A 10,549-nucleotide genomic window follows, 5' to 3' on the forward strand; every position below is an offset into this window, starting at 1 on the left:
GTTGTATAATACTGTGTGTTGTATAATACAATGTTTTGTTGTATAATACAATGTGTTGTTGTATAATACAATGTGTTGTTGTATAATACAATGTGTTGTTGTATAATACTGTGTGTTGTATAATACAATGTGTTGTATAATGCAGTGTGTTGTTGTATAATACAATGTGTTGTTGTATAATGCTGTGTGTTGATGTATAATACAATGTGTTGTTGTATAATACAATGTGTTGTTGTATAACACTGTGTTGTTGTATAATACAATGTGTTGTTATATAATACTGTGTGTTGTTGTATAATACAATGTGTTGTATAATACTGTGTGTTGTTGTATAATACTGTGTGTTGTTGTATAATACTGTGTGTTGTTGTATAATACAATGTGTTGTTGTATGATACAATGTGTTGTTGTATAACACTGTGTGTTGTTGTATAATACAATGTGTTGTTGTATAATGCTGTGTGTTGTTGTATAATACAATGTGTTGTTGTATAATACTGTGTGTTGTTGTATAATGCAATGTGTTGTTGTTTAATGCAGTGTGTTGTTGTATAATACAATGTGTTGTTGTATAATACTGTGTGTTGTTGTATAATACAATGTGTTGTTGTATAATACTGTGTGTTGTTGTATAATACAATGTGTTGTTGTATAATGCTGTGTGTTGTTGTATAATACAATGTGTTGTTGTATAATACTGTGTGTTGTTGTATAATACAATGTGTTGTTGTATAATGGTGTGTGTTGTATAATACAATGTGCTGTTGTATAATTCTGTGTGTTGTTGTATAATACAATGTGTTGTTTTATAATACAATGTGTTGTTGTATAATACTGTGTGTTGTCGTATAATACAATGTGTTGTTGAATAATACAATGTGTTATTGTATAATACAATGTGTTGTATAATACAATGTGTTGTTGTATAATACAATGTGTTGTATAATTCAATGTGTTGTATAATACAATGTGTTGTTGTATAACACAATGTGTTGTATAATACAATGTGTTGTTGTTTAATACTGTGTGGTGTTGCATAATACAATGTGTTGTATAATACAATGTGTTGTTGTATAATACTGTGTGCTGTTGTATAATACAATGTGTTGTATAATACAATGTGTTGTATAATACAATGTGTTGTTGTATAATACTGTGTTGTTGTATAATACAATGTGTTGTATAATACAATATGTTGTTGTTTAATACTGCGTGTTGTTTTATAATACAATGTGTTGTTGTATAATACAATGTGTTGTTGTATAATACAATGTGTTGTTGTATAATACAATGTGTTGTTGCATAATACTGTATGTTGTTGTATAATACAATGTGTTGTTTTATAATACAATGTGTTGTATAATACAATGTGTTGTTGTATAATACAATATGTTGTTGTATAATACAATGTGTTGTTGTTTAATACTGCGTGTTGTTTTATAATACAATGTGTTGTTGTATAATACAATGTGTTGTTGTATAATACAATGTGTTGTTGTATAAGACAATGTGTTGTTGTATAATACAATGTGTTGTTGTATAATACTGTGTGTTGTTGTATAATACAATGTGTTGTATTATACAATGTGCTGTTGTATAATACAATGTGTTGTTGTATAATACAATGTGTTGTTGTATAATACAATGTGTTGTTGTATAATACAATGTGTTGTTGTATAATACAATGTGTTGTTGTATAATACTGTGTGTTGTTGTATAATACAATGTGTTGTTGTATAATACTGTGTGTTGTTGTATAATTCAATGTGTTGTTGTATGATACTGTGTGTTGTTGTATAATACAATATGTTGTTGTATAATACTGTGTGTTGTTGTATAATACAATGTGTTGTTGTATAATACAATGTGTTGTTGTATAATACAATGTGTTGTTGCATAATACAATGTGTTGTATAATACTGTGTGTTGTTGTATAATACAATGTGTTGTTGCATAATACAATGTGTTGTTGTATAATACAATGTGTTGTTGTATAATACTGTGTGTTGTTGTATAATAGAATGTGTTGTTGTATAATACAATGTGTTGTTGTATAATACTGTGTGTTGTTGTATAATACAATGTGCTGTTGTATAATTCTGTGCGTTGTTGTATAATACAATGTGTTGTATAATACAATGTGTTGTTGTATAATACTGTGTGTTGTATAATACAATGTGCTGTTGTATAATTCTGTGCGTTGTTGTATAATACAATGTGTTGTTGTATAATACAATGTGTTGTTGTATAATACTGTGTTGTTGTATAATACAATGTGTTGTTGTATAATACAATGTGTTGTTGTATAATACAATGTGTTGTTGTATAATACAATGTGTTGTTGTATAATACTGTGTGTTGTTGTATAATGCAATGTGTTGTTGTATAATACAATGTGTTGTATAATACAATGTGTTGTTGCATAATACTGTGTGTTGTTGTATAATACAATGTGTTGTTGTATAATACAATGTGTTGTTGTATAATACTGTGTGTTGTTGTATAATACAATGTGTTGTTGTATAATACAATGTGGGTTATAATACTGTGTGTTTTTGTATAATACAATGTGCTGTTGTATAATGCAATATTGTAAAATACAGTGTGTTGTATAATACAATGGGTTGTATAATACAGTGTGTTGTTGTATAATACAATGTTGTATAATACAGTATGTTGTATAATAGTGTGTTGTATAATACAATGTGTTGTTGTATAATATAATGTTGTATAATACAGTGTGTTGTTGCATAATACAGAGTTGTATAATACAGTGTGTTGTTGTATAATACAAAGTGTTGCTGTATAATACAGTGTGTTGTTGTATAATACAATGTGTTGTTGTATAATACAGTGTGTTGTATGATACAGTGTGTTGTTGTATAATGCAGTGTGTTGTTGTATAATACAATGTGTTGTTGTATAATACTGTGAGTCGTTGTATAATACAATATGTTGTTGTATAATGCAATGTGTTGTATAATACAATGTGTTGTTGTATAACGCAGTGTGTTGTTGTATAATACAGTATGTTGCTGTATAATACAATGTGTTGTGGTATAATACAATGTGTTGTTGTGTAATATAATGTATTGTATAATACAGCGTGTTGTTGTATAATACAATGTGTTGCTGTATAATACAGTGTGTTGCTGTATAATACAATGTGTTGCTGTATAGTACAGTGTGTTGTTGTATAATACAATGTATTGTATAATACAGTGTGTTGTTGCATAATACAATGTGTTGTTGTATAATACAACGTGTTGTTGAATAATACAATGTGTTGTTGTATAATTCAATGTATAATACAGTGTGTTGTTGTATAATTCAATGTATTGTATAATACAGTGGTGTTGTATAATACAGTGTGTTGTTGTATAATACAATGTGTTGTTGTATAATACAATGTATTGTATAATACAGTGTTGTTGTATAATACAGTGTGTTGTTGTATAATACAATGTGTTGTTGTATAATACAGTGTGTTGTTGTATAATACAATGTGTTGTTGTAATTCAATGTATAATACAGTGTGTTGTTGTATAATACAATGTGTTGTTGTAATTCAATGTATAATACAGTGTGTTGTTGTATAATACAATGTGTTGTATGTGTTGTTGTATAATACAATGTGTTGTATAATACAGTGTTGTTGTATAATACAATGTGTGTGTATAATACAATGTGTTGTTGTATAATACAGTATCGTTGTATAATACAGTATGTTGTATAATACAATGTGTTGTTTTATGCAGTGTTGTTTTATAATGCAGGTTGTTGTTGTAATACATTGAATTGTTGTATGTTGCATAGCTTTTGTATGACAGTGTATTGTTGTATGATGCAGTGTGTTACTGTATAATACAGTGTTCTGTTGTATGGTGTAATATCTTGTATGATACAGTATGTTGTTGTATGATACAATGTGTTGTATGATACAGTCTGACATAACATATTGTGTAATACCTTTCCATGTATGATGCAGTGTTGTATGATATACTGTGATGTATGATACATTGTGCTGTATAATACAATATATTATGTGATACAGTGTATTTTATTATGAAATATATTGCATAATTTGGAATTAAAATTTAGCATAATACAATACTGAAGTATTGGTTAATATTGTATAGTACAGTATTGTATTTGTTGTATGACATCATTCTTGTATATTGTAATGGGGTGTTGTATAATACAGCATTGGATTGAACTTCACAACATTTCTATGGCCATAATGTATTGATATACCATGCAGGGAGGAAGAAGAATACTTTTAAATACAATCATACACAATCATACAAGATACAATCGCCATACAATATGTAGTTATCGTTATTATACGCTGTACTGACGTGCTCCGATCGGGATAATTATACACTACTGATGTTTCGGTAGCCAGAATCCAAAATACAGTGCTAATCTACGTTGTTTGAGCTGGTTAATGAGGGTTATTCCAGCCTACGATTAGTTCAAGAAATTCTACAATATCCTACGTCAATAGGCACTAAGAGAAGTAGGTCTACAGGATGGGTGATAGATTCCTAGATGCGATGCGAATATGGACAGCAGTGTTCAAAAAAGGCTTTGAAAAAGGGATCGAGAAGGCCTCCCATACCTTTACATGGAATGCACAAGCGATAGGTAAGAGATCTTAGAGGCAAAACCAATAGGTAAACGAACGTTACTGAAGAAATCCCTACCTTAGTTAAGGCAAGCCAGGATTTAAAAAGTAAGGAAATGTTGGACATTAGATGCTCAGGGCATGGTAACTGGTCCAGCCCTACGTGCTCCGATGCCCTAGACTTATTTGCTAGCTAAGACTTCAGTCTTAGCTAGCACATAAGGCTAGATCTTAGATTTAGATTGTGAGAACGTCTGTAGCCTTAAGTTTAGAACTTAGCCTTTTGCAGTGGGGATGCCTCTCGACTTAAAGTAGGTTAGAACTTAGAATTAGATTGTGAGAACCTTAAGCTGTGGAGCCTTAAGTTTAGAACTTAGCCTTATGAGGATATTTCAAGCCTTAAAGTAGGTTAGATCTTAGATTTAGATTGTCAAGAAGCCTTAAGGTTAAATCTTAGATTTAGAAGCTAGGATGCCTCAAGTCTTAGGTTAGATCTTAGACGTATGATGAGGACGTCTGAAGTCTTAGCTTAGAGAGCACTATAGTACAATCAGAGGAGAGGGGATTGTGTTGATTGTGAAAGAGGGAGAGTACATCTCAGCATCCCCGGCTATCTCCAGACAGAACACACAGGGTAGTGAGAGCGCTCATCCCCCTCTCATAGCCTCCCTGGTTATCTCCAGACAGAACACACAGGGTAGAGAGAGCGCTCATCCCCCTCTCACATCCTCCCTGGTTATCTCCAGACAGAACACACAGGGTAGAGAGAGCGCTCATCCCCCTCTCACAGCCTCCCTGGTTATCTCCAGACAGAACACACAGGGTAGAGAGAGCGCTCATCCCCCTCTCACAGCCTCCCTGGTTATCTCCAGACAGAACACACAGGGTAGAGAGAGCGCTCATCCCCCTCTCACAGCCTCCCTGGTTATCTCCAGACAGAACACACAGGGTAGAGAGAGCGCTCATCCACCTCTCACAGCCTCCCTGGTTATCTCCAGACAGAACACACAGGGTAGAGAGAGCGCTCATCCCCCTCTCACAGCCTCCCTGGCTATCTCCAGACACAACACACAGGGGCAGCAGTACTAACGTTCAATGTGACTGATTCTCGCGTTGAACTTCTGATTTGTTGAAGCTCATTGAGCAGAGGAATGAGCAGAGATGTATAAATCTCATCCAACAAGTTCGCAGGGTCAGTGTCAGCCTGGGCCATGCCTCTGTGACATAGGCATGCTAACTGGGCAGATCTAATTCGAATTTTGATAGAACTGTAGGCCTTTAGATGGGTATAGTCTATTCTGAAATAGAATTGAAAATTACAATTAAATTTGGTCTGATCAGCGCCTTTTATTGAGCGCCTTAAAGGATTCCAATATACCAAAAAAAAAAAAAAAAAAAAAAAAGATTCCAGGTAACGTCAAGGCTTACATTCTAATTAATTTTGGGCGTCAAAATTTTGAAAACATCTACGAATTTTATGGCAATAAATTGATTATAATTTGGCCACTAGACCCTAGCGAATATTGCAAATGGGTGTAAAATAAAAAAATGAATTAAAAATAATTTAGAAGAGGGTAAATTAAGGGGTTTGGAAAAATTTTTTTGGGGAATGGGGTCAGACGTTGCCGGACCAGGTCAGCTCCTGTACCTTAAATAAGGTGAAACAAGGTCGCTCGGTCGGAGCTACAGACCCTCCACTGGGCTGCTTTCAACTCGTGAATTTCCCCACTATCTATCATCACCGCTTGCAAACTGAAACAATCTATCATCCAATGCACAATAGACATTCCTTTTTAGCATTTTAAAGACCCGACTATACCTGGCACTGAACGCGGGCACTGTCCTGGGTATCAAGCAATGGACTCTTCATAATTAGCAATTTCAACTGCAGTTAGTTGAGATGGTTGATGGTAGATATGACACAGAGAGAGAGAGACACACACCCCGGCAAGGGTTCTATCTCCCCGGCAAGGGTTCTATCTCCCCGGCAAGGGTTCTATCTCCCCGGCAAGGGTCCTCTGGATGGTAGCTGGGGAGGTTATATCACGGGGGTGGGATGGTTGTAGTCACTACCCCCACCACAATCACATGACTACCACCATCGCCTGGTACCACCACCACCACCCACACTTCACATGATGGTAGACCAGTAGACAGCGCGAGAGTAGACGGTCTACCGGCAACAGGAACAGCAGCAAGAGTGCTGTCTATAGCCTCTCTCTATCTCTCTCACTCTCTCACTCTCTCTCTCCCACAACCCCCTGAACGACTGAAACGAACCCACTTGCCGGGCTTTCTACACGGCAAACCCGGCACGTACACGGCTGAGGTTTGGGCACGGCAGTGCCAAGGGTGGGCACTCACCTCTGCAGACATTAGAACATGGCTAGATGGGCAGGATAGACAGCAATAACGGAATAAGCCCGGACACTTTCAACTCAAGTCTGGCCCCCCACTTCCCCCGTCCGCCATTACTGCCAGAAGATCAATAACTGCTCCTGCCTCCTCCTCCTCCTGCCTCCTCCTCCTCCTCCTCCTGCCTCCTCCTCCTCCTGCCTCCTCCTCCTCCTCCTCCTGCCTCCTCCTCCTCCTCCTCCTCCTCCTCCTGCCTCCTCCTCCTCCTGCCTCCTCCTCCTCCTCCTCCTGCCTCCTCCTCCTCCTCCTCCTCCTCCTGCCTCCTCCTCCGCCTACTCCTCCTCCTCCTCCTCCTGCCTCCTACCGCCTCCTCCTCCTCCTCCTCCTGCCTCCGCCTCCTCCTCCTCCTCCTCCTGCCTCCTCCTCCTCCTGCCTCCTCCTCCTCCTCCTCCTCCTCCTGCCTCCTCCTCCTCCTACTCCTCCTCCTGCCTCCTCCTTCTGCCTCCTCCTCCTACCTCCTCCTCCTGCCTCCTACCGCCTCCTCCTCCTCCTCCTCCTCCTCCTCCTGTCTCCTCCTTCCTCCTCCTCCTGCCTCCTCCTACTCCGCCTACTCCTTCTCTTCCTCCTACCTCCTCCTCCTGCCTCCTACTGCCTCCTCCTCCTCCTCCTCCTGCCTCCTACTGCCTCCTCCTCCTCCTCCTGCCTCCTCCCCCTCCTCCTCCTGCTCCTGCCTCCTCCTCCTCCTCCTCCTCCCCCTCCTCCTCCTCCTCCTGCCTCCTCCCCCTCCTCCTCCTCCTCCTGCCTCCTTCTGCCTCCTGCTCCTGCTTCCTGCTCCTGCCTCCTCCTCCTCCTGCCTCCTCCCCCTCCTCCTCCTGCTCCTGCCTCCTCCTCCTCCTCCTCCTGCCTCCTCCCCCTCCTCCTCCTCCTCCTGCCTCCTCCCCCTCCTCCTCCTCCTCCTCCTGCCTCCTTCTGCCTCCTGCTCCTGCTTCCTGCTCCTGCCTCCTCCTCCTGCTTCCTCCTCCTCCAGCCTTCTCTTCCTCCTCCTGCCTCCTCCTCCTCCTCTTCCTACCTCTTCCTGCCTCCTTCTCCTACCTTCTCCTCCGGCTGTCTCCTCCTCTTCCTGCCTCCTCCTCCTCCTGCCTCCACCTGCCTCCTCTTCCTACCTCCTCCTCCTCCTGTTCCTCCTTCTGCCTTCTCCTGCTGCCTCCTCCTCCTCCTCCTGCTGCGTCCTCTGCCTCCTCCTGCTGCCTCCTCCTGCTGCCTCCTCCTCCTGCCTCCTCCTCCTGCTGCCTCCTCCTCCTGCTGCCTCCTCCTCCTGCCTACTCCTCCTGCCTCCTCCTTCTGCTGCCTCCTCCTGCTGCCTCCTCCTTCTGCTGCCTCCTCCTGCCTCCTCCTCCTGACTCCTCCTCCTGCTGCCTCCTCCTCCTGCCTACTCCTCCTGCCTCCTCCTCCTCCTGCTGCCTCCTCCTTCTGCTGCCTCCTCCTGCTGCCTACTCCTCCTCTTGCCTCCTACTGCTGCCTCCTCCTTCTGCTGCCTCCTCCTCCTGCCTACTCCTCCTCTTGCCTCCTACTGCTGCCTCCTCCTTCTGCTGCCTCCTCCTCCTGCCTACTCCTCCTCTTGCCTCCTACTGCTGCCTCCTCCTGCTGCCTCCTCCTGCTGCCTCCTCCTCCTGCCTACTCCTCCTGACTCCTCCTCCTGCTGCCTCCTCCTCCTGCCTACTCCTCCTGCCTCCTCCTCCTCCTGCTGCCTCCTCCTTCTGCTGCCTCCTCCTGCTGCCTCCTCCTTCTGCTGCCTCCTCCTGCCTCCTCCTCCTCCTGCTGCCTCTTCCCCCTGCCTCCTTCTCCTCCTCCTTCTGCCTCCTCCTCCTTCTGCCTCCTCCTCCTGCTGCCTCCTCCTCCTCCTGCTGCTGCCTCCTCCTCTTGCTGCCTCTTCCTCCCGCCTCCTCCTGCTGCCTCCTCCTTCTGCTGCCTCCTTCTTCTGCTGCCTCCTCTTGCTGCCTCCTCTTCCTCCTGCCTCCTCCTGCTGCCTCCTCCTCCTGCTGCCTCCTCCTCCTGCTGCCTCCTCCTGCTGCCTCCTTCTGCCTCCTCCTCCTGCTGCCTCCTCCTGCTGCCTCCTTCTGCCTCCTCCTCCTGCTGCCTCCTTCTGCCTCCTCCTCCTCCTGCTGCCTGCTCCTCCTGCTGCCTCTTCCTCCTGCCTCCTCCTGCTGCCTCCTCCTTCTGGTGCCTCCTCCTGCTGCTGCCTCCTCCTGCTGCCTCCTCCTCTTCCTCCTGCCTTCTCCTGCTGCCTCCTCCTCTTCCTCCTGCCTTCTCCTGCTGCCTCCTCCTCCTGCTGCCTCCTTCTGCCTCCTTCTGCTGCCTTCTTCTGCCTCCTCCTGCTGCCTCCTTCTGCCTCCTCCTCCTCCTGCTGCCTCCTCCTCCTGCCTCCTGCCTCCTCCTCCTGCTGCCTCCTCCTGCTGCCTCCTCCTCCTGCCTCCTCCTCCTCCTCCTCCTCCTCCTCCTCCTGCCTCCTCCTCCTGCCTCCTCCTCCTGCCGCCTCCTCCTCCTCCTCCTCCTCCTCCTCTTCCTTCTCCTCCTCCTGCCTCCTCCTCCTCCTCCTCCTCCTCCTCTTCCTTCTCCTCCTCCTGCCTCCTCCTCCTCCTGCCTCCTCCTCCTGCCTCCTCCTCCTGCCTCCTCCTCCTTCTCCTCCTCCTGCTGCCTCCTTTTCCTGCCTTCTCCTCCTGTCTCCTCCTCTTGCCTACTTCTGCCTCCTTTCCTCCTCCTCCACCTCCTGCCTCCTCCTCCTCCTCCTCCTCCTTTTTTCCTCCTCCTTCTTCCTCCTCTTGCCTCCTCCTCCTCCTTCTTTTCCTCCTCCTGCCTCCTTTTGCTTCCTCCATCTCCTGCCTCCTCCTGCCTCCTCCTGCTGGCTTTTCCTCCTTCTACCTCCTCCTGCTTCCTCTTCTTGCTTCCTCCTCCTCCTGCCTCCTGCCTACTCCTCCTACTTTACCAACACACACACACACACACACACACACACACACACACACACACACACACACACACACACACACACACACACACACACACACACACACACACACACACACAAGTTCCCTCGCACATGTTATAGACGGAATTCCAGCATACGCTAAATCCTCACGGGTTCTGAAAAGAAGTCCCAGTGAAGGCTCGACCCTCCGGTCGCTAATCGGTCTCGAGACCAGTCTGCTCACTTCATAAAACCACCTCAAACACACCAAAATATCTGCAAAACAAAATTTGGGCCAGTTGCTTCCCAGACCACCAGGCTGATGTACACAGTGGACCACTGACAACACTGATGTACACAGTGGACCACTGACAACACTGATGTACACAGTGGACCACTGACCACCAGGCTGATGTACACAGTGGACCACTGACCACCAGGCTGATGTACACAGTGGACCACTGACCACCAGGCTGATGTACACAGTGGACCACTGACCACCAGGCTGATGTACACAGTGGACCACTGACAACACTGATGTACACAGTGGACCACTGACAACACTGATGTACACAGTGGACCACTGACAACACTGATGTACA

At 43.8% G+C, this 10,549-nt stretch overlaps 1 protein-coding gene across 6 annotated transcripts in view; it reads right to left on the bottom strand.

The window, feature by feature from the left end:
- The window catches only part of Drep2 (DNA fragmentation factor-related protein 2), a 285,668-nt gene extending 278,564 nt beyond the window's left edge, over window positions 1-7,104 (bottom strand). For 4 of the 6 annotated variants that reach the window (XM_053798009.2, XM_053798010.2, XM_053798007.2 and 1 more), the window contains exons 1-2: window positions 6,992-7,102; window positions 5,718-5,925 (exon numbers count right to left, since the gene is read on the bottom strand). In XM_053798009.2, coding sequence (XP_053653984.1) covers window positions 5,718-5,840 — 123 coding nt within the window. In that variant the 5' untranslated portion in view covers window positions 5,841-5,925; window positions 6,992-7,102. The other 2 variants (XM_053798008.2, XM_053798006.2) reach the window with 2 other exon arrangements.
- Between the last annotated feature and the right edge of the window lie 3,445 nt (window positions 7,105-10,549).

Source organism: Cherax quadricarinatus, chromosome 93 (genome assembly GCF_038502225.1).
Source record: "Cherax quadricarinatus isolate ZL_2023a chromosome 93, ASM3850222v1, whole genome shotgun sequence".
Taxonomy (NCBI): Eukaryota; Metazoa; Arthropoda; class Malacostraca; order Decapoda; family Parastacidae; genus Cherax; species Cherax quadricarinatus.